A 24755-nucleotide genomic window follows, 5' to 3' on the forward strand; every position below is an offset into this window, starting at 1 on the left:
CGCCAAAAGCCTGCTCTCGGGATATGTCGCGCGATGACGCCATGACGCAGCACGCAGCGTATACGCCCACCGGAATCAGAGTTTGGCTGCGCCGTAAGTGCTGCCGCTTGTGGCGAGGGCTAAACCTTGTGTCATTCCGGAGTCGCTAAAGAAAGAGTCGGGATACTCGTTCTCTTCTTCCGAGCCTTCAGAGTACCAAGCCGCGCTGTTTGGAGGGACCACGCCCCATGTATACGCCCTGCCTTCCCCTCCTCCGCTCCGTCTCTCGTTTGGATGGCCGCCCCCAGCCCCGACGCGGCCTGCGGTCTGTGAAAAGTCTTTGTTCTCTACTAAGAGGGCGTCGCCCAAAGTGGGCAGACGTTAGAAAACCCCGCAGTGGTCAGTCGGCGCGGATAACTTCTTCCCCAACGGAGAGCTCCTTATAGAGTGGAAGGGGCTGAGATTTGAAGCCGGAGTACATTGGTTATAGACTGCGTGTTGCTGTTGGGCAGCAGAATTTCAAAAACCTCTCAGACTCTCCCGGCTTGAAAAGTTGTTAAGCCTATCTCAAGTCTCTTGTAGTTTTGGATAATACTTCCTCCTGCAGGCTTCCGTAGTATCCTTGACGTATCCTTGACGCTCCTAGGGTACTAAGCACCTGTTTTGTGCCTGACTTGCTCTTGAAACTGCCCTGGAAGACAGCAGTCTCACTCACAGAGTATGGGCTGTGGCTAGCACAAGGCTTAATTCAGGTGTTTATCGTAGGACCTAGAAAGCTTTCAACTGGATTCTGAAGGTGATAGTGGCTCATAGGGCTTGCTACTATACAAAAGCTCCTGACCAATGAACAGTGAAAGCAACTTTGGATTCGAAAAAGGGTGCCATTTACTTGGTACCTGAGGTGTCATTTTAGTTTGATTATAATCCTTGGCTGTAGACACCTTTCCAATACACATAGATACAAAAGCATGTGATCATCTAGGTCTAAATAGCACAGATACCCAGGCCTGTGATCTTTAGCCAGTAACAGCTACCTCTTAATGAGCATCTGTGAGTTATTCTTTATGCTTTATAAGTAATATCACATTTAACCTTATGATAATCTTATAAATTTTTTAGTATTGTCAGATGGGGAAACTGAAACATCCAGTTGATTTATAAATAATATCACATTTAACCTTATGATAATCTTATAAATTTTTTAGTATTGTCAGATGGGAAAACTGAATCATCCAGTTGAGTAAGTTGTCTAGTAAACAAGGCCCAGGTGGACAGAGGGGTCCATGGGGTTGCAAAGAGTGGAACACTACTGAAGCGATTTAGCATGCAGCATGCAAGTTTCTGTTCAAGTCTTTTACTTAAAATACTTAACTATCCTGTGATTAAGTCTGCATTTAACCTCTAAGAACAGTTTGCTTCTGAAATTTCCCCTTTTGGGGAGAATTCTCACTAGAGTGGACTAATGAGACCGGTTGGCATGTTATACAACCCTCTGAAATATATTTTTTCGCTAAGTACACTGTCCCCCCAACCCCCATAACTATGCTTCTTGCTGCTGCAGAACCAGGTTTTTTACATTTATGTGTCCTGCCATAATTCTGTCTTCTTTATGCTCACTCTAATAGTGCAGCAGCTCAAATTTTGCTGCTTGTATTCAATCTTTTTTATTTTTAAAACACAGTCTCTGAAATTGTAAGTCAGTATAAGATTAAATTGGAGCTTCCCGGGTAGCTCAAATGGTAAAGAATCTGCCTGCAATGCAGGAGACCTGGGTTTGATCCATGGGTTGGGAAGAAGGGCATGGCAACCCACTCCAGTATTCTTGCCTGTAGAATCCCATGGACAGAGGGGCCTGGTGGGTTGCAGTTCATAGGATCACCAAGAGTCGGATGACTGAAGCGACTATGCATGCATAGGAATAAATTAGAATTTGCTAATTAAGGCATGTGTGTGAATAAGAAGTTAAATGAAAAACAGCTTTGAAAAAAAAAGATTCAAGAGCAGTGAATTGAAGAGAAACAGAGATCCCAATTAGGGATCAGGTGGCAATTAGGCCTCTCTAGGTAGGGATATCGCCTTCCCTCCTCCAATTTGGGTAATAGGCAGCAGCACTCGTCAGAATCTGAAATAAATGGAGAAGCTCCGGAAGAACGTGAACCAACGTGACCCGGAGAAAAAGGGGGCGGATGAAGGTGGAACACAAAACAAGGCCTGAAACAAACTGCCTCGGGATATTGCGCTGCGCCTGGGCGCCAGGTGGTAGGATGGAGCGCATCTTCTGTGTTCCCTACAGCTTGTACCCGGGCTATGGGAACATGCTACGTTTGGGCCAGTCTGGACTCTCTGAGCCCAGACAACCGCACTGGAGGCAAACCAATGTTCCCCCGACTTTCCTGGCCAGGCCCAGGCTGCTGATGCCCTCCAATGCCTCCGACTGCTGCGTGGACCCTTACAAGAGAGCCCAGCTCATGGCCGTTTTCTCCCATATGAACCCTGGCCTGAGCCTGCGGCTGCGCAAGGCCAACACCAAGGATGTGGGCGTGCAGGTGAGCCTCCGGGTGGGCAAGTCGGTGCAGTGCTCTCTGGGGCCTCGCACCCTGGACAGCCTCTCCCCCTGGGGCAGCGCAGGCCACAGGGCACCCGCATCTGCATGGGGCGTCTCTTCGTCGGTGCCCGGCCACTGGGGTGAGGTGCGACTGCGGGAGGAGCTCTCGGGTCCTCCCGAGGCTGGCCAGCCGCCCCCGCCACTACCACCACCATCACCACCACCAAGGTCGGAAGAGGATCCCCCTGAGGAACTTCAGCCACGTGAGGAGCTGGTGGAGGAAGACTCCTCGAGTCCTCGGAAGAGGAAGAGCAAGCCGGCCCCGGTAGACTCCAGCCAGCCGCTTGGGAGGCCCAACTTCCAGGTGAGCTTTCTCTCCCCTAGCCTTAGCCTTCTTTTTTTCCCCTGCCATTTCTGGCTCCATGAGAGCAGAATCTTATTGCGCTTCCTCCCTTTATTTGATAAAGGAGAGAGGAAGTTCTGAAAACATGTATTTTACATGTCCTGTGCGGGTTTTTAAAATTTATTGATTCGACTGCTTTGGGTCTGACTGGCGGCACGCGGGATCGTTCCTTGCAGCGCGCCTGCTTTGCTCTAGTTGCGACTCTTGCTCTAGAGCCCCTGGCTCAGTAGTTTCGAATGTGGGATTCTTAGTTTCCAACTAGGGGTCCAACCCACCTCCCCGTATTGGAAAGCAAATTCTTAACCACTGGACCACTAGGGAAGTCCCTGTGTTTTTGCTTTGTTTCTTTAGCTTTTTGGTAAAATAAGCCAACTTTAAGCCTGTGAAACCCCCAAAGTTTGGGAACCATAGCTGTTGCAAATGAGGCAAAAGAGGGGTTTTGGGTTTGTGATCAGATCTTCATTTTGTGCAGCTGGTGCTCATGGCCTTGGGGAAAACAGATTGGAAAAGCCTGAGAAGCTAGAAGGGTCCCAGAGTAATCAGTCCTTGACAGCTGAGTTCATGTACTGACCTTGAGAATAGCTATGAGTGAGGTTAAGGAAGCTTCCTGTGTTTTACTTATACAAAACCACAAGGATAGCAGGATCTGGCTTTTTATCCTCCTCCTTCCTTCACCCCTCAGGGCTTCCGTTGTGTGGCTTAGTTGGTAAAGAATCCGCCCGCAATGCGGGAGACCTGGGTTTGATCCCTGGGTTGGGAACATCCCCTGTAAAAGGGAAAGGCTACCCACTCCAGTATTCTGGCCTGGAGAATTCCATGGACTGTATACAGCCTATGGGATCACAAAGAGTTGGACACGACTGAATGACTTCTCACTTTCACTTTTGACCCCTCAAGATAGTAAAGGATTTTTCCTCCTTATTTGCAGTTTTTAGAACCCAAATATGGCTATTTTCACTGTAAAGATTGTAAAACCAGATGGGAGAGTGCTTATGTGTGGTGCATCTCTGGAACTAATAAGGTAAGTGAAAGTGAGTGGGAAGTGGGAGAATGGGGTGGGCATGGATGTTAAACGGAGGAAGACTGTGTGTCTTAATGGAATGTGACCATAACGCAGCCTTAGTGCCAAGGACATAGTAGGTGCTAAGCAAAGGCTTGGACTGAACGAAATTGGGCTGTCCACAAGAGCTTGAGCTCCTGAACCACATCCTGGTGTTAAATTTGGTTTGGTAGTTGCATTGGACAAAATGTTACCTTATTTAGATGAACTCTTGACCTTGTATACATTGGGAGTTGTTATAATTTTTTTTTAAATTGGGGTATATTAATAGTTGCCTTACAGTGTTGTTAGCGTCTGCTGTACAACCAAGTTAATTAGATGTGTGTATACATATATCCTCTCCCTCTTGGACCTCCCTCCTATCCCACCCCCAGTCCGGCCCATCTAGGTCACTACAGAGCACTGAACTGAGTTCCTTGTGCTATACAACAGATTCCCCCTACCTGTATAATCAGTTTTTAGTTGGTGTATTGTAACAGATTTGGGCTTTAGCTCTAGAAAACTTCCTCTGTCTGTCCACAAGGTGGGGCAGTGAGAGAAATAATTTATTGTGAAGGTTAACATTGAGAGACTGACTCATTTAGGCTCCATGCCTTAATTTGAATCAGTTGTCAACATACTAAGTTTGGGAAAGATTTCACATTCTGCATTTTTAGATTTTCCTGAACAGTCAGACTTCTGTGTGAGGAGCAGTAGACGGGGACTGAACAGCTTCTGTCTCCCTTCACTCCGCACTTGCCCTTCATTTTGCAACAGCCTACACCTAGTCTCTCTGATTAACCTCTATAAGCATTTAAGTTTGAGGCCCTTATGCTGTTGCATTTTAGATAACTGCTTTTCTGACTTAAGGAGTATAGAGGAAGAGAGCAAGGAGGTATGCAAGATGTGAATGAAAAGTTTTTTTTTTCCTTTTGCACTAGCCATTTACTAGATCCTGGAGGTAAAATAGATATTTTAACTAAACTAAAATTACTTTCCTTTTCTTGCTATAATAAAAACAGTGGGTTTAATTCAAACACTCATGATTTTAGAATACAAAAAAACAAGACATAGAACTCATCCTGAAGAAATTGATTCTGATAAGAATGATGCAGACAAGATGAGATTGGTGATCTGTGCATTGGCACTGGTGGCATGGAAGTGGTACAAAAATAATACAGGAGGGGGATGATTAATTCTATCAGAGGGAAGGCATCTTGTTGTCAAAGTATGATTTTAAAGGTTTATAAATTGAAGTGAGAATGCGCAAAGCCTAGAAACATGTGGATTGGTGTGTAACTGTAATTAATTTGAATTTCAAATGGAGAAATACTGAAAAAATTAGAAACGGACAAATAGACCAGGACAAAAGAAGGTCAAGTGTGTTGTCTGCACAATGAATAAAATTCAAATAGCTGCTGCTTACTGAAGAATTTTACTGTAGTACTTTCTGTACATTATTGGGTAGTTGTCAAAACTATAGAAAAAGAAAGTGGCATTGTCTCGATTTTACAGGTAAAGAAAATGAGATTCAAAAAATAAGAAAAAGTGACTGATAGCACCACAAGAGCTTAAGACTTCAGCATAGAGATTGGGCAAAAGCAAGCTACAGGGTGAAGGAATGGATTACTTAAGAACTGGGAGCCTAGGGTACACATAAACCCTGTGTAAAAGACAAATTTCTCTTTAGGTTTATTTCAAACAACTCTGTTGCAAATGCCAAAAGAGTTTTAACCCTTATCGAGTGGAAGCAATCCAGTGCCAGGTAAGCAAACTGTGTATTTCCATTGTGTCCATAATGTTTTCATTATTAAACATGAAGCTTCTGTGGCAAAATATTAGGATTTGCTAGATGTGGATATTTGTGTAGGAGTGTTCGGTTTGCTGTATGCCGGGGACCAGCCCCGGCTGATCCAGGGTATTCGAAGGAGAGACGGCATAGGCGAAGATCAGGAAACAATTGCTTAATTAAACGTTAATTAAGGATATAAAGAGTAATAGAATGAGGATAGCTCAGTGAGGAAATTTCAGTGAAGAAAAGAGGCTGAAATAAGGATAGCTCAGTGAGGAAATTCAGTGGAGAAAAGAGGCTGAATAATTCAGCCAGAAGGTAAGAGAAAGAATGACATGGTGAGACCAAGTTTCGGTGAACAAGGCCCGCACTTTATTTTCCAAAGTAGTTTTTATACCTTAAGTTATGAATAGAGGATAATGGGGGAAGGGGTAGAGTCATGCAGCAAGCCAGGCTTTCTTCCTGCAAACTTATCATATGCAAAAGCTTAGGTGATTTGCATCATCTTCTGGCCGGTAACATTTTAAGACCCTTTCTTCAGAAAACTTATTTTTCTCTAAAGGTGATTGGTCAGGAGCCACCCTCCAAAAGCATTAGATAAAGTTGCATTCCTACAGAGCAAAGGTGTGGTGGGCTATAACAAGAAAAAGAATTAACTCAAGGGTCCCAGGTTACAAACATTAAAGCTACTACTTACACCAATTATATTAATCAATACACTGCCAGGGACACAGCAGGTAAAGGATATGGAAACTTAGCAGCAAACATTGGCCCAACAAGTGAAAATCCCTTCACCAATACAATTTCTAATCAATCTTTTAACTACTCAAAAGAATCTGTGTTTAGACAGTTTAGAACATCTCCTGCCTCTCACAGTTGGGAGGCTCTGAACAATCACATGTGGCCGGAAAAACCTATTCAGGCAGGCTAGAGGATTTCCAAAGGAGTTTGTAGGTTAAACACTGTCACACCCAGGAATTATTAACTGGAACTGTAAGCTAACTTTTTTCAGAGAGAGGTAGTGGGGGATAGCCCCCCGTAAAGTCAGAGGTGTAGGTGGAAGCACAAAGCAGAAAGTAGGCAGACTCTGGTTTTGGGGGTAGATGCTCGAGAATTTCCAGGGAGACTCCTGAGGCTTGATCCCGCCTTTGCGTATGCCAAGCCTCCTTCCTCATGACCTTTGCCAGGGACGGAGCTCGCTCCCCGCAGCTGTATGTTTGAATTTTTGTAATATTTTAGAAAATAAAGCATAAATTCTACTCTTTGGGGGGGAAGGAGGAGATTTAAGTTGCCTAATGTGGTTTTTTACATATGTGGTATGTGTGTTTTTCCTCAAACATCTTGTGAATAGTTCGCATGTAACTTAATAGGTAACCTTTACTAAGCTCTTGGTAGTGGTGGTCATATCTGACTCTTTGCAACCCCATGGACTGTAGCCCACCAGGCTCCTCTGTCCATGGGATTTACCAGGCAAGAATACTGGAGTGGGTTGCCGTTTTCTCCTCCATATTAAGCTATGTGCCAAACTTGGAGCCATGTGCTTTTCATTATCTCCTGTAACCTGACCTTTGAAGTAGGTGTTATTCCCATGATACAGAACAAAAAGCTAAAGTTCAGTAAGAAAGTAAGTTGCCCAAAGTTAGACAAATACTAAATATTAGAGCTGTAATCAGATTCCATGGTGTCTCCAAAGTCTAGGGTGTCACAGAATTCGATGAGCTCTTAAACAGCTTGCAGGAGATAACTCTTTAAGCTTTTCAGAAAAGTGTGACATCATTGATTTTCATAGTAAGAATTTTTACCTAAATCTTTCACTTAAAAATATTTTTATACTACTTAGAAGTAATTTTAAAAATTAGTCTAATATTTTTAAACTATTGTCTTTAGTTTTTCTAGTCTGACGTTCTCAGTCAATTTACTATAATTACTTTGGATTTAAATATATCTTCTTACTATTATAGACTTCCCTGGTGGCTCAGATGGTAAAGTGTTTGCCTACAATGGGGAAGACCCAGGTTCAATCCCTGGGTTGGGAATATCCCTTGGAGAAGGAAATGGCAACCCACTGCAGTATTCTTGCCTGGAAAATCCCATGGATGGAAGAGCCTGGTAGACTACAGTCCATGGGGTTGCAAAGAGTCGGACATGACTAAGCAACTTCACTTTCTTTCTTACTATTATACTTCTTTTACTTACTGTGTTCGCTTGAGTGTTTTTTTTTTTTTTTTTAATCACTCTCCCTTATCTTGGCAGTTATTCATTCTTTAGTGTTCTTCAAGGTTCATATTACAGCATGCTTAAGCAATTTATGTAGATGTTGATCTTACCATTCCTTGACAACGCAGTGACCTTAGAACACAAAGTCGCTCAGTCATGTCCAACTCTGCGATCCCGTAGACTGTAGCCTACCAGGCTCCTCAGTCCATGGAATTTTCCAGGCAAGAGTACTGGAGTGGGTTGCCATTTCCTTCTCCAGGGGATCTTCCCAACCCAGGGATCGAACCCGGGTCTCCTGCACTGCAGGCAGATGCTTTACTGTCTGAGCCACCAGGGAAGCCCAATCCCTTATCACTTCATCCTAACTTCTTTGCTGTTATTGTTGTATATTATTTTTAAACTTCAAAAGACATTAATTTTGTAGTCTAGTTAGTTTTAACTGCATATTTACTGTTTCTGCTGCTTTTAGATCCTTTTTGTATCTGGGACCACTTTCTTTTTACCTGAATACCTAATTTTAATATTCCCTATAATGCACGTCTGAAGGTGACACCTTTTGTTTTGTCTGGATAGCTTTTTTTAAAGGTTATTTTTGCTGAGTGTAAAGTTTTTAGGTTGGTAGTAGTTTCTTTCTGCCCCTTAAGGATCTGACGTTCATTGTTTCTGTCAAGTGGCTGTTGGTCTCATGCAGCTCCTTTGAAGTAATAGCTCATTTTTTTCACCTTAAGTCTGTTTGCTTTTAAGATATTTCTCTCTGCTTTAATTTTTAGAAGTTTTATAATTCTATGCCTAATTGTGGTTTCTTTGTATTTACCTGCTTACAATTTTGCAGTTCTGTAACTTGGAGACTTCTATCATGTTTGGAAAATTATCCGTCATTGTAACTTAAAATATTACTTCTACCTCCATTCTCTTTTCTTCTAATTATTTATGTTAGAACTGTCACCGTATCCCTTAAATCTTTTATGCTTTTTTTCTGTGTTTACTATGCTTTTGTCTCTCCTTGCTGCAGTTTGGATATCATCTACTAAACCATCTTTCGTTTCTCTCGTTTTCCCTTCTGCTTTTCCAGTGCAACTACCTATTTAGTTATAGATTCCCCTTACTTCATTTTCCAGTACTAGAATTTTTATGTCTTTATAAGTGTCCATTTCTCAGCTGGAAATACCAGCCTAATTTCTTTGAGCATATTAAGCATCATTTTCTTAAAATCTGTACCAGAAAACCCCCATTAGCTTAATCACAGAAGATTGTAAGGAATCCACAGAAGGAATGTAAACCTCTTCACATTCCTTGGTTTTCAAGGAATTGTTGTTCTGTCTCCTTAGATACTTGGTTACTTTTGAGTGCTATATATTGTATGTGAAAAATTATAGTGATAATTTGAGGCCAGAATAGTATCTTTTCACAGAAGACTTGTTTGCTTATGTTAGGCAGATGAAGATACTAGCAATTTCTGAATACTATTTGCCAGTTATAATTGAGCTGTTTTGAAGTTAGGCTTCAGCATCTGTGAAGGCTGATGAATTTTTGTTTCATTCTTACTCTAGGGTGTAGCCTTTCAGGGTCCCAGCACAAAACCTGAATTGTTAACTGGTGCTCTCCCATTTTGACATATTTAAGATTCCTCAGCCTCATCAGCTTGTGAAGCTCATTTTCAGCTTCCTGTTGTCTTAAAAATTTACCTGTTACAGAATTGCCTTTGAAGAGAAACTAGTCCCAAATATCAGGCTCATCTCTGTTTCTCGGTTTCCTTCTCTGGGATACTTTGGTAATTCTCCAGTGCCTTCAAGTAGTTCTTGTTTTTAATTAGTATCTTTGCTCAGCTTGTCTAGTTGTCCTAAGAAGACTTAGTCAGAACTACCTAACCTACCATTACCGAAACTAGAAACCTACCTTTAGAGTAAATCGTGATTTTTTTTAAATTACAATTTTTTTTTCATTGAGCTTTTTATTCTTTATAAAGGTGATGTGAGTACTAAATGGACTTATATATAAAGTGCTTAGAGCAGTACATAGAGTAGACACTATGTGAGTATGTTACTGTTAGAATTTTCTTAAGGATGCATACTCGTCAGCCGGAGGGTGGAAGATATCCAACATTTGATAAACCATATGAGACTCATTTGGAAAATAAAAATGCCTGTTTTCACAATATAAAAGGTAAAGCTTGACTTATTCTTTTTGGCTATGGACATATGCAGAAAATATAGCAGTGATCATAAATTTTCACAGATTAACAGGATTGGGAAGGTGGACCAGGGCAGTATACCAGTCTCCTTGGGGTGTGATTTTTTTTTTTTTTTTTATATCAGAAGATAGAATGGGATAATGGTTAAAAACACTTCAAATTCCAGCAAAGATTAGCCATGTCTGAAAAGAAAACATTTAGCTTCCTCTAGAACAGGGGTCCCCAACCTTCAGGACCTCATGCCTGATGATATGAGGTGGAGCCAATATAATAATAATAATAATAATAATAGAAATAAAGTGTACAATAAATGTACTTGAATCATCCCCAACCCACCACCCACCCCAGTCCATGAAAAAATTGTCTAAGAAACTGGTCCCTTGTACCAAAAAGGTTGAGCTGCTGCCTAGAACATCCCTCCCTCCAGTCTTAACCAAAAATACTCCAGATATTCTGAAATGTCTGCTAGTAGGTAAAATACTACCAGTTGAGAAACACTGCAGTTCAGGTAATCAAATCACTTAATACTCACTACTCCTCACTCCCACATGGCTACAAATGTGAAAACCTACATAATGAAAAGACTCTACACAATTTTAACTTGTATAACTTCTCTTATATCTTCTGGATTGGCTCAGCAATCTTTTCTTAAAGGTCATCTTTGGCCATTCATCTGGGAAAAAAGTGCATGACACTTTATGGGCAGTGAGTGGTTTTGTAAAACTTAGTCTTGGACTTCTCATGGGATTCAAAGGATAAAGATAGCAGGGATGAGTGGTAGGGAGGAATATTTTCATTTGAAGAACTAAACTTGATCATTTAGTGCCCAAACTGTTGCTTCTTTTCTAAAGACCTGTTCAAAGTCTCGTTGTTCCTGCCCTCAAAAGAAAAGACACATCAATCTAAGGAGGCCCCATCGGCAGGAACTGTGTGGCCGCTGCAAAGACAAGAGATTCTCCTGTGGCAGTATTTACAGCTTTAAATACATCATGTGACAGGCAGTGTGCTTTGTTCAGGAGACCTGAACTCTTCTTGTGATTTACTGTATAGTTCCTTTCTTTCAACTTGACCCTGACCTGGTATTGGAAGATGGATTATGCTTTTGTACTTTTTGTAGTTTGTGTGACAGTTGTCGATGTGAATAGAATTAAATAAATGCATGTAAAATAGACTGTGAAGGGACATTAATTGGTGAAAGTCACTCAGTCATGTCTGACTCTTTGCGACCCCACGAATTATACAGTACATGGAATTCTCCAGGCCAGAATATTGGAGTGGGTAGCCTTTCCCTTCTCCAGGGGGTCTTCCCAAGCCAGGGATAGAACCCAGGTCTCCCACATTGCAGGTAGATTCTTTACCAGCTGAGCCACAAGGGAAGCCCAAGAATACTGAAGTGAGTAGCCTATCCCTTCTCCAGAGGATATTCTAACCCAGGAATCGAACTGGGGTCTGCTGCATTGCATGCAGATTCTTTACCAACTGAGCTATCAGGGAAGCCCCATTAATTGATGATCCTCGGGTAAAAACATCAATAAAGCATTGGGAAATGGTAGACTCTATCGCTAATACAAATGGAACAATGAAAGGGAATAAGAGTCATTTGACAAACTTTTGTAAACTGGGTGTTCTAAGTGTCAGGAATATAGAGACAATCAAGGGGGTTCTTGCCTTCAAATATATGTAATCATTATATCAAATGCTTAAATAGCACTTAGTATATGCTAGGCATTGTTGTAACTCATCACAGCAGTTGTATTGCACTTATTTTTAATAGATGAGGAGAAGGAGCCACAGGAAGGTCATAAAGTCAGAATTTAAATCTGGGTAGACCAGTACATTCTCTACAGCTTTAGCTACTAGTGATATGTTTATATTTTCAGATTTAGATGTGTTAAGTGCAGCGAAGGAAATGGAGCTGTAGTAGTGACTCCTTTAGAAAGGGTGGTTGAAAAGAAGTGACATGAGAACTGAGATCTGTAGGATGAGGGAGAGCTGGGAGAAAAGATGATTTGGGTTCCACAAAAACAAGAAGAGCAAAAGCCCTGGGGGTGGAGCATGTACTTGGCTTGTCTCAGGAACGAGAGTCCCTGAGGCTAATATCAGACAAATGCTGGAGAAGGCAGGCTCAGGTCAAGCATATGGCAGCCCATAAAAGTATTTAAAGAAGGCACTAACATCAGATTCTTACTGTAAAAATTGTACTGCTATGAGAGAAGATCAGGTAGAGTGGAAGGAGGAAGACCAGTTAGGAGGTTAACAAACATACAAGCAAAATGATGGCTTGGAAAAGAGTGGGTGACCATGGAGATGGAAAGAAATACATCAATTATAGATAATGTTTGAAAGTGGAATGTACAGGATTAGAAGTGGGAGATGGTGAAATGATGACTTTATATTTGAGTTTTTGGTTGAATGGAACTGAGAGGTATGACAGGAACATATTCTGGAGTCAAATTACCTAGCTTCAAATCACTGGTGATACTTAGGAGATGTACAGTTGTGGGTAAGTTACTTTCTCTCTCTTAATTACTCCTCTGTAAAATGGGCACAATACTAGTAACTATCTCTTGTGGATGGTGATGGGAGGATTAAAGCAGCTGATACGTGTTAAGCACTTAGGTTATTACGTGTAACAGGTACACAGTAAACTTAGCAGTCCTTTTTTGGTGGGACTGTGTAGTGAAAAGGGAAAAGGCTTTTGTTTTAATAGTAACTTTGAAATATTTGAGACTCCTTCCAAATGGAGTTGTCATGTAGGCTATTGCTTATATGAATCTGGAATTTAGGAGAGGAGGTTGGAGCCAGAGAGAGATTTGGAGATTAAAAAATATATAGTTCTTAAAGCTGTAGCCCTAGATGGAGAGTACACACAGACGCCTGGGGCACACCAATACTTGGAACAATAATTCTAAAACTTTAACGTACCACGAGTTACCTGGTGATCTTGTTTTTTTGTTTTGTTTAATAAAATCAATTAATTTGATTTCAACCATTATTAAAAATTCTTTATGCTGTGATCCCTATCGTAAGTTGACTTGTTTTTAGCTTAACTTATCTTTTCCCTCTTCTGTGTTAGATTTTTAAAAATCATTATATTTATTGGCTATGCTAGGTCTTCATTGCTATGAGGGCTTTTCTCTATTGTGGTGAGTGGGGGCTACTCTCTAGTGGTGGTACATGAACTTCTTGTTGCGGTGGCTTCTCTTGTTGCGGAGCACAGGCTCTAGGGTGCATGGGCCTTCAGTGGTTGCTGCACTTGGGCTCAGTAGTTGTGGCTCCCAGGCCCTAGAGCACAGCCTCAATAGTTGTGGCACACAGGTTTAGTTGCTTACTCCGAGGCCTGTGGGATCTTCCTGGATCAGGGATCGAACCATGTCTCCTTCATTGGTAGGTGGATTCTTTCCCACCAAGCCAGTAGGGAAGCCCTACTATATATTCAAGATTTTAATTTAGAACTTTTATGGTCATTATTATGGCTCTGCCAGGACCTATGATGGGTTTTTCCCAAAGACACTGATTTTCAGCTTGGATCCACATTGCCTTGTTTTTTAATTTATTTTTATTGTTTATTTTTTTGTGATTTCATTTTGTATTGGAATATAGTCGATTTACAGTATTGTATTCATTTCAGAGATACAGCACAGTGATTCAGTTATACTTGTACATGTTTCTATTCTGTTTTAGATTCTTTTCCCTTTTAGGATCTTATGGAATATTGAGTAGAGTTCCCTGTGCTATACAGTAGATTCTTGTTGATTATCTATTTTATGTATAGTAGTGTATATATGTGGAGAAGGCAATGGAAACCGACTCCAATACTCTTGCCTGGAAAATCCCATGGATGGAGGAGCCTGGTAGGCTGCAGTCCATGGGGTTGCTAGGAGTTGGACACGACTGAGCGACTTCACTTTCACTTTTCACTTTCATGCGTTGGAGAAAGAAATGGCAACCTACTCCAGTGTTCTTGCCTGGAGAATCCCAGGGATGGGGGAGCCTGGTGGGCTACCATCTGTGGGGTCGCACAGAGTCGGACACGACTGAAGCGACTTAGCAGCAGCAGCAGCAGTGTGTATATGTTGATCCTATCAGTCCTACTTTAGTCGTTCAGTCATGTCTGACTCTTTGCAACCCCCATGGACTGCAGCATGCTAGCCTTCCCTGTCCATCAGCAAACTGCCTTAGGTTGCTCAAATTCATGTCCATTGAGTTGGTGATGCCATCCAACCATCTCGTCCTCTCTTGTCCCCTTCTCCTCCTGCCTTCAGTCTTTCCCAGCATCAGGGTCTTTTCCAGTGAGTCAGTTTTTCTCATCAGGTGGCCAAAGCGTTAGCGCTTCAGCTTCAGCATCAGTCCTTCCAATGAATATTCAGGACTGATTTCCTTTAGGATGGACTGGTTGGATCTCCTTGCAGTCTAGCGGACTTTCAGGAGTCTTCTCCAACACCACAGTTCAAAAGCATCAATTCTTTAGTGCTCAGCTTTCTTTATAGACCAACTTTCACATCCATACGTGACTACTGGAAAAATCATAGCTTTGACTGTACAGATCTTTGTCGGCAAAGTGATGTCTCTGCTTTTTAATATGCTGTCTAGTTTGTCATAGCTTTTATTCCAGGAGCAAGCATCTTTTAATTTCATGGCCGCAGTCACTATCTGCAGTGATTATGGCTGCTGCTAAGTTGCTTCAGTCCTGTCCAATTCTGTGTGACCCTGTCCCTGGGATTCTTCAGGCAAGAACACTGGACTGGGTTGCCATTTCCTTCTCCAATGCATGAAAGTGAAAAGTGAAAGTGAAGTCACTCAGTCGTGTCCGACTCTTAGCTACCTCATGGACTGCAGCCTGCCAGGCTCCTCCATCCATAGGATTTTCCAGGCAAGAGTACTGGAGTGGGGTGCCATTGCTTTCTCTGCAGTGATTATGGAGCCCAAGAAAATAAAGTCTGTCACTGTTTCCATTGTTTCCCCATCTATCTGCCATGAAGTGATTGTTAAGTTAAATTGTCAAGCTCTCTTTGCTGTATTCCCCAGTTGGCACTCTGCTCATGCTCAGTTTTCCAGATCTCTGCTCATGCTCAGTTTTCCAGATTGAGCATTAGCTAGCTCTGCTTTTAATTGGTTGATAGCACTTTTGGTTTCCCTTCTTCACCAAGTCAGTCTCCTGTAATCTTTTCTTTAGAATACTTTTGTTATAACTGTATGTATGGATGTGTGTGTATATGTCCCATTATTTCTGTAATTACCTCCTTCATCTGCTTGATCTCCTCCCACTAGAACACAGGCAAAAGTCACCTCTAACAAGAAATCAGCACAAACCACTCAATCAATCTTTCCCTCCAAGGGCAAAAACCAAATGGAAGAAAGAAACAACCCTAAAGTGTGGGAAAAGACCTCAAGTGGAGCATGTTAGAAAAAAATGATGAAAAGACAGAGAAATACAGCACAAATGAAAGAATAAGGTAGAAACACACAAGACCAAATAAACGAAGATGAAATAAGCAATCTACTTGAAAGAGAATTCAGAATAATGATAGTAAAGATGCTTCAAAGACTTGAAAATACAATAGAGAAAATGCAAGAAACATTTAACACAGTTAATAGAATCACCAAGGACATACAAGAAATAAAGAATAAGCAAACACAGATGAATAGCACAATTACTGAAATTAAGAAATACTCTAGAAGGAATCAATAGCAGAATAACTGAGGCAGAGGAATGGATAAGTGAGCTAGAGGATGGAATGGTGCAAATAACTGCTGAAGAGCAGAACAAAGGAAAAAGAATGAAAAGAATTGAGGATAGCCTCAGAGACCTTTAGAACAATATTAAATGCATCAACATTCAAGTTATAGGGATCCCAGAGGAAGGAAAAACAAAGTCACTGAGAAAATTTTTGAAGAAAATAAGTTGAAAACTTCCCCTACATGGGAAAGGAAACAGTTAATCAAGTACTAAAGGGACTTTATAGCCAGTAAACACAAGAGAAAGGAAAGACCTACAAAAACAAACCCAAAACAATTAAGAAAATGTCAACAGGAACATATATATTGATTATTACTTTAATATAAATGGATTCAATTCATCAACCAAAAGATACAGAATAACTGAATGAATACAAAAACAAGAGCCAAATATATACTGCCACAAGAGACCCGCTTCAGACCTAGAGACACATACAGACTGAAAGGAAATGGATGGAAAAAGATATTCCATTTGAATGGTAACCAAAAGATAGCCAGTGTGGCAACTCTTATTTCACACAAAATAGACTTTAAAATAAAGAATATTATAACAGACAAAGGACACTACATAATGATCAAAGGATCAATCCAAGAAGAAGATATAACAATTGGAAATATTTATGCCCCCAACATAGAAGCACCTCAATACACAAGGCAAACACTAACAGGCATAAGAGGGGAATTCAACAGCAACACAGCCATAGTGGGGGACTTTAACACCCCACTTACACCAGTGGACAGATCATCAAAACAGAGAATCAATAAGGAAACACAAAACTTCAATGAAACATTAGACCCAATGGATCTAATTGATATCTTCAGGACTTTCCATCCAAATGCAGAAGAATACACTTTGTTCTCAACTGCACATGGAACATTCTCTGGGATAGACCACATCTTGGGCCACAAATCAAGCCTCAGTAAATTTAAAAAATTGAAAATATATCACGTATCTTCTCTGACCACAACACTATGAGACTAGATATCAACTACAGGAGAAAAATGAAAAAAAACACAAACTCAGGGAGATTAAACAATTCATTACTAAATAACAAAAAGGTTATTGAAGAAATAAGAAGGGAAATCAAAAGATTCCTAGAAACAAATGACAACAAAAACATGACCACCCAAAACCTATGGGATTCAATAAAAGCACTTCTAAGAGAGAAGTTGATAGCAGCACAATCCTACCTCCAGGACAAGAAAAACTTTGAACAGGCAACACTCTACATTTAAAGCAGCTAGAAAAAGAACCAAAAACCCCCAAAGTCAGCAGAAGGAAAGAAATCATACAGATCAGAGCAGAAATAAATCAAAAAGAAAATGAAGGAAACAATAGCAAAGATTAATCAGACTGAACACTGGTTCTTTGAGAAGATAAGCAAAATGGACAAACCACTAGCCAGACTCATCAAGAACAGAAGGGAGAAAAATCAAATTGACAAGATTAGAAATGAAAAAGGAGAAGTTACAACAGACAACACAGAGATGAAAAGGATCATAAGAGAATGTTATGAGCAACAATATGCTAATAAAAGGGACAACCGAGAGGAGATGGACAGATTCTTAGAAAAGTTCAACCTCCCAAAACTGAATCAGGAAGAAATAAAAATTACAAACAAGCCAATTACAAACACTGAAATAGAAAGTGTTATCCAAAATCTCCCAAAAACAAAAGCCCAGGGCCAGATGGCTTCACAGGGGAATTTTATCAAACATTTAGAGAAGAGCTAATGCCTATTTTTCTGAAACTCTTCCAAAAAATTGCAGAGGAAGGAACACTTCCAAACTCATTCTATGAGGCCACAATCACCTTGATACCAAAACCAGGCAGAGACAACACAAAAAGAAAATTACAGGCCAATATCACTGACAAACACAGATGTAAAAATCCTCAACAAAATTCTAGCAAACACAATTCAACAACATATTCAATAGCTCATATACCATGATCAATTGGGTTTATGCCAGGGATGCAAGGATTCTTCAATATACACAAACCAATTTCAATGTGATGCACCATCTTAACAAATTGAAAAATAAGAACCATATGATCATCTCAATAGAGGCAGAAAAAGCCTTTGACACAATTCAGCACCTGTTTATGACAAAAATGCTTCAAAAAATAGACACAGGAGGAACCTTCATCAACATAGTAAAGGCCGTATAGAATAAACCCACAGCAAACATTATTCTCAATGAGGAAAAATGAAAAGCATTCCCTCTAAGATCAGGAACAAGACAAAGTTGTCCATTCTCATCACAGTTATTCAGCATGGTTTTGGAAGTCCTAGCTATGGCAATCAGTGAAGAAAAAGAAATAAAAAGAATCCAGATCTGAAAAGAAGAAGTAAAACTCTCTCTTTTGCAAATGAAATGATACTACACATAGAAAACCCAAAAGAAACTATCTATTTTCTAGTAAAAGAAAATTACTAGAGCTAAACAATGAATTTAACAAAGTCATGGGATACAAAGTCAATACACAGAAAATGCAATGCCTATCAAACTACCAATCTTTTGCAGAACTAGAACAAAAAATTTCACAATTCATATGGAAACACAAAAGACTCCAAATAGTCAAAGCAGTCTTGAGAAAGAAGAATGGAGCTGGAGGAATCAACCTTCCTGATTTCAGATTATACTACAAAGCTACAGTCATCAAGACAGTATGCTACTAGCACAGAAACAGAATAAAGACCAGTGGAACAAAATAGAAAACCAAGAGAGAAAACCACACACTTATGGGTACTGTTTTTGACAAAGGAGGCAAGAATATACAATGGGGCAAAGATAGACTCTTCGATAAGAGGTGTTGGGAAAACTGGACAGCTACATGGAAAAGAATGGAATTAGAACACTTTCTAACACCGTACACAGACATAAACTCAAAATGGATTAAAGACCTAAATGTAAGACCAGAAACTATAAAACTCTTAGAGGAAAGCATAGGCAGAACACTTGAACTTAAAAGCTTTTGCACAGCAAAGGAAACTACAAACAAGGTGAAAAGACAGCCCTCAGAATGGGAGAAAATAATAGCAAATGAAACTGACACTTTCCAAAATATACAAGCAGCTCATACAACTCAATACCAGAAAAAAGCCCAATCAAAAAATGGGGAAGTGACCTAAAAAGGCATTTCTCCAGACATACAGATGGCTAACAAGCACATGAAGAGATGCTCAACATCACTCATTATTAGAGAAATGCAAATCAAATCTATAATGAGATACCATCTCACACCAGTGAGAATGGCCATTATTAAAAAGTACAAACAATAAATGCTGGAGAGGGTGTGGAGAAAACAGAACCCTCTTGCATTGCTGGTAGGAATGTAAACTTATACAGCCACTATGGAAGATGGTATGGAGGTTCCTTAAAAAGTTAGGAATAAAACCACCATATGACCCAGCAATCCCACTCCTAGGCATATACCCTGAGAAAATAAAAATTGAAACAGACACATGTACCCCAATTTCGACTGCAGCACTATTTACAATAGTTAGAACATGGAAGCAACCTAGATGTCCATTGACAAATGAATGGATAAAGAAGCTGTGGTATGTATATACAATGGAATACTACTTAGCAGTCAAAGGGAATGCATTTGAGTCAGTTTTAATGAGGTGGAGAACCTAGAGCCTATTATACAGAGTGAAGTAAGTCAGAAAGAGAGAAATATAAATATCACATGCTAATGTACGCATATGGAATCTAAAAAGATGGTAATGATGAATTAATTTTCAGGGCAGCAATGGAGAAACAGACATAGAGAACAGACCTATGAACACGGGGATGGGAGAAGGGAGAGGGTGAGATGTATGGAGAGAGTAACATGGAAATGTACAACACCATATGTAAAATAGATAGCCAATAGGGATTTGCTGAATGACTCAGGAAACTCAAACAGGGGCTCTGTGACAATCCAGAAGGGTAGAATGTGGAGGGAGTTATGAGGGACGTTCGGGACAGAGGGGACATGGGTGTACCTATGGCTGATTCTTGTTAACGTATTGCAGAAAACCACAAAATGCTGGAAGCCGTCCCAAGATGGCAGAGGAATAGCACTTACTGACATAAATCACAGCAAGATCCTCTATGACCCACCTCCCAGAATAATGGAAATAAAAGCAAAAATAAACAAATGGGACCTAATTAAACTTAAAAGCTTTTGCACAACAAAGGAAACTATACTCAAGGTGAAAAGACAGCCTTCAGAATGGGAGAAAATAATAGCAAATGAAATAACTGACAATTTCCAAAATATACAAGCAGCTCAATACCAGAAAAATAAACGACCCAATCAAAAAATGGGCCAAAGACCTAAATAGACAGTTCTCCAAAGAAGTCATATAGATGGCTAGCAAACACATGAAAAGATGCTCAGTATCACTCATTATCAGAGAAATGCAAATCAAAACCACAACGAGGTACCATCTCACACAGGTCAGAATCGCTATCAAAAAGTTTACAAATAATAAATGCTGGAGAGGGTGTGGAGAAAGGAAACCCTCTTACACCATTGGTGGAAAAGCAAACTAGTGCAGCCACTATGGAGAACAGTGTGGAGATTCCTTAAAAAACTGGAAATAGAACTGCCATACAACCCAGCAGTCCCACTTCTGGGCATACACACCGAGGAAACCAGAATTGAGAGAGACACGTGTACCCCAATGTTCATTGCAGCACTGTTTACAATAGCTAGGACATGGAAGCAACCTAGATGTCCATCAGCAGATGAATGGATAAGAATGCTGTGGTACATACAATGGAATATTACTCAACTATTAAAAAGAGCACATTTGAATCAGTTCTAATGAGGTGGTTGAAACTGGAGCCTATTATACATAGTGAAGTAAGTCAGAAAGAAAAACAGCAATACAGTATATTAACGCATATATATATGGAATTTAGAAAGATGGTAATGATGAACCTATGTGCAAGACAGCAAAAGAGACACAGATGTAAAGAACAGACTTTCGGGCTCTGAGAGAAGCCGAGGGTGGGATGATTTGAGAGAATAGAATTGAAACATGTATATTACCATATGTGAAATAGATGACCAGTCCAAGTTCGATGCATGAAACAGGACACTCAAAGCCAGTGCACTGGGATGACCCAGAGGGATGGGATGAGGAGGGAGGTGGGAGAGGGGGTTTGGGATGGGGAGGTACACATGTACATCCATGGCTGATTCATGTCAATGTATGGCAAAAACCACCACAATAATATAAAGTAATTAGCCTCCAATTAATAAAAGAATTGATAAGCTGGACTTCATTAAAATTAAAAACTTCTGTGACAATATCAAGAGAATGGGAAGGCAAGCCACAGACTGGGAAAAATATTTCAAAAGATGATAACATCTGATAACTGTTATCCAAAATATACAAAGTGAAAGTGAAGTCGCTCAGTAGTGTCCAACCCTCAGTGACCCCACGGACTGCAACCTTCCAGGCTCCTCCGGTTCATGGGATTTTCCGGGCGAGAGTACTGGAGTGGGGTGCCATTGCCTTCTCCAAAGAACTCTTAAAACTCAGCAACATGAAAACAATCTGATTAAAAAATAGGCAAAGACCTGAGCATAGACCTCACCAAATAAGATATATGGATGGCAAGTAAGCTATGAAAGGATGTTGAACATCACACATCATTAGAAAACTGTAAATTAAAAAGATTCCACTATACATCTATGAGAGGCTTCCCTGGTGGCTCAGTGGTAAAGAATGTTCCTGCCAATGTAGGAGACATGGGTTTGATCTCTGGATTGGGAAGATCCCTTGGAGAAGGAAATGGCAACTCATGCCAGTATTCTTGCCTAGGAAATCCCATGGACAGAGGATCCTGGCAGGTTATAGTCCATGGGGTCACAAACAAGTCAGACATGACTTGGTAACTAAACAACACACCCTTATGAGAATGGCCAAGATCCAGAACACTGACAACACCAAATACCCTAAGGATGTGGAGCAAAAGGATTTTCATTCACTGCTCTTAGAAATTGCAAAATTGTGCAGCCACATTGGAAGACAGTTTGACAGCTTCTTACAGAACTAAACATACTCTTACCATATGATACAGCAGTTGCACTCCTTGATATTTACCCAAATAAACTGAAAGCTTGCGTTCACATGAAAACCTATACACGTATGTTTATAGTGACTTTACTCATAATTAACAAAATTTGGAAGGCACCAAATTATCTTTTGGTACATGAATAGATAAATGAACTATGATACTTGAGACAATAAAATACTATTCAGAACTAAAAAGCTTTGAGCTATTAAACCATGAGAAGACATGAAGGAAAGTTTACATACCTTATGATTCCAAGTATATGATGTTCTGTAAAGGCAAAACTATGGAGATAGTAAAAAAGAAAAATCAGTGGTGTCCAGGGGCTTAAGAGAGAGGGAAGGATGAATCAGCAGAGCGCAGAGGATATTTAGGGCAGTAAAATTATTCTGTACATCACTGTGATGGCAAATGCATGTTAAAATACATTTGTCAAAACCCATAAAACACCAGGAGTGAACCTCAGCATAAATGATGGACTTTGGGTGCTAAAATATGTCATCATAAGTTTACTGATGGTAACAAATGCACTCTGATGGGGGATGTCAGTATTGGGCAGATTGTAAGGTGTTGGGGGAAGGGGCTATATGGGAATTCTCTGTACTTCTGGCTCATTTTTACTGTAAACATAAAACTATTCTAAGAAATAAATTTTATTAACAAAAATTCAAATAAAAACACAAAATTCTGTAAAGCAATTATCCTTAAAAAAAAAGACTGCATAGCAACTAGGATAAAAAGTAAAAAAAAAAAATTAAAGGGGGGAAAAAAAAACAACTTATGGTTACCAAAGGGGAAAGGTTGGGGGAGGGGAGGGATAAATTAAGAGTTTAGGATTAACACTGATTCATTATATTCTTTGCAGCCAAAGATGGAGAAGCTCTATACAGTCAGTAAAAAAAAGACTGGGAGCTGGCTGTGGCTCATATCATGAACTCCTTATTTTGAAATTCAGACTTAAATTGAAGAAAGTAGGGAAAACCACTAGACCATTCAGGTATGACTTAAATCAAATCCCTTATGATTATATAGTTGAAGTGACAAATAGATTCAAGGGATTAGATCTCATAGATGCCTGAAGAACTATGGATGGAGATTTGTGACATTGCACAGGAGCCAGCAATCCAGACCAGCCCCAAGAAAAAGAAATGCAAAAAGGCAAAATGGTTGTCTGAGGAGGCCTGACAAAAAGCTGAGAATAGAGAAAAAGGAGAAAAGGAAACATACACCCATCTGAATGCAGAGTTCCAAAGAATAGCCAGGAGAGATAAGAAAACCTTCCTCAGTGATCAGTGCAAAGAAATAGAGGAAAACAAGAGAATGGGAAAGATTAGAGATCTCTTCAAGAAAATTAGAGATACCAAGGGAACGTTTTATGCAAAGACTGATACAATAAAGGACAGAAATGGTATGGACCGAACAGAAGCAGAAGATATGAAAAAGATGTGTTGAGAACACACAAAAGAACTATACAAAAAAGATCTTCATGACCAAGATAACCATAATGATGTGATCACTCACCTAGAGCCAGACATCCTGGAATGCAAAGTCAAATAGGCCTTAGGATCCATCGCTACCGACAAAGCTAGTGGAGGTGATGGAATTCCAGTTGAGCTATTTCAAATCCTAAAAGATGATGCTGTGAAAGTGCTGCACTCAGTATGCCAGCAAATTTGGAAAACTCAGCAGTGACCACAGGACTGGAAAAGGTCAGTTTTCATTCCAATCCCAAAGGCAATGCATAAGAATGTTCCAACTGTCACACAGTTGCACTCTTCTAACATGCTAGCAAAGTAATGCTCAAAATTCTCCAAGCAAGGCTTCAACAGTATGTGAACCAAGAGCTTCCAGACGTTCAAGCTGAATTTAGAAAAGGCAGAAGAACCAGAGATCAAATTGCCAACATCCATTGGATCATCGAAAAAGCAAGAGAGTTCAAGAAAAACATCTACTTCTGCTTTATTGACTACTCCAAAGCCTTTGATTGTGTGGATCACAACAAACTATGGAAAATTCTGAGAGAGATGGCAATACCAGACCACCTGACCTGCCTCCTCAGAAATCTGTATGCAGGTTTCAAGAAGCAGCAGTTAGAACCAGACATGGAACAACAGAATGGTTCCAGATTGGGAAAGGATTATGTCAAGGCTGTATATTGTCACCCTGCTTATTTAACTTCTATGCAGTGTACATCAAGTGAGATGCCAGGCTGGATGAAACACAGGCTGGAATCAAGATTGCTGAGAGAAGTACCAATAACTTCAGATATGCAGATGACACCACCTTATGGCAGAATGAGAAGAACTAAAGATCCTCTTGAAAGAGGAGTGTGAAAAAGTTGGCTTAAAACTCAAAATTCAGAAAACTAAGATCATGGCATCCAGTCCCATCACTTCATGGCAAATAGATGGGGAAACAGTGAGAGACTTTATTTTCTTGGGCTCCAAAATCACTGCAGATGTTGACTACAGCCATGAAATTAAAAGATGCTCCTTGGAAGAGAAGCTGTGACCATCCTAGACAGCATATTAAAAAGCACGCACATTGTTTTGTCCACAAAAGTCCATCTAGTCAAACCTATGTTTCCGGTAGTCATGTTTGGATGTGAAAGTTGGACTATAAAGAAAGCTGAGCACTGAAGAATTGATGTTTTTGAATTGTTAGAGAAGACTCTTGAGAGTCCCTTGGACTGCAAGGAGATCCAACCAGTCCATCCTAAAGGCAGTCAGTCCTGAATATTCATTGGAAGGACTGCTGCTGAAACTGAAACTC

At 40.3% G+C, this 24755-nt stretch overlaps 1 protein-coding gene across 2 annotated transcripts in view; it reads left to right on the plus strand.

Annotated features, from left to right (window-relative positions):
* The first annotated feature begins 1 nt into the window (after position 1).
* ZAR1L (zygote arrest 1 like) overlaps positions 2-24755 on the plus strand; it is an 86465-nt gene continuing 61711 nt past the window's right edge. Inside the window, exons 1-4 of one of the 2 annotated variants that reach the window (XM_005891007.2) lie at positions 2-2888; positions 3856-3948; positions 5657-5731; positions 11018-11337. In XM_005891007.2, coding sequence (XP_005891069.1) covers positions 2166-2888; positions 3856-3948; positions 5657-5731; positions 11018-11161 — 1035 coding nt within the window. In that variant the 5' untranslated portion in view covers positions 2-2165 and the 3' untranslated portion in view covers positions 11162-11337. Of the gene's footprint in view, positions 2889-3855; positions 3949-5656; positions 5732-11017; positions 11338-24755 lie in introns of those variants that run through there. The other variant, XR_011466306.1, reaches the window with a different exon arrangement.

The sequence above is a fragment of the Bos mutus genome, chromosome 12 (assembly GCF_027580195.1).
Source record: "Bos mutus isolate GX-2022 chromosome 12, NWIPB_WYAK_1.1, whole genome shotgun sequence".
NCBI lineage: Eukaryota > Metazoa > Chordata > Mammalia > Artiodactyla > Bovidae > Bos > Bos mutus.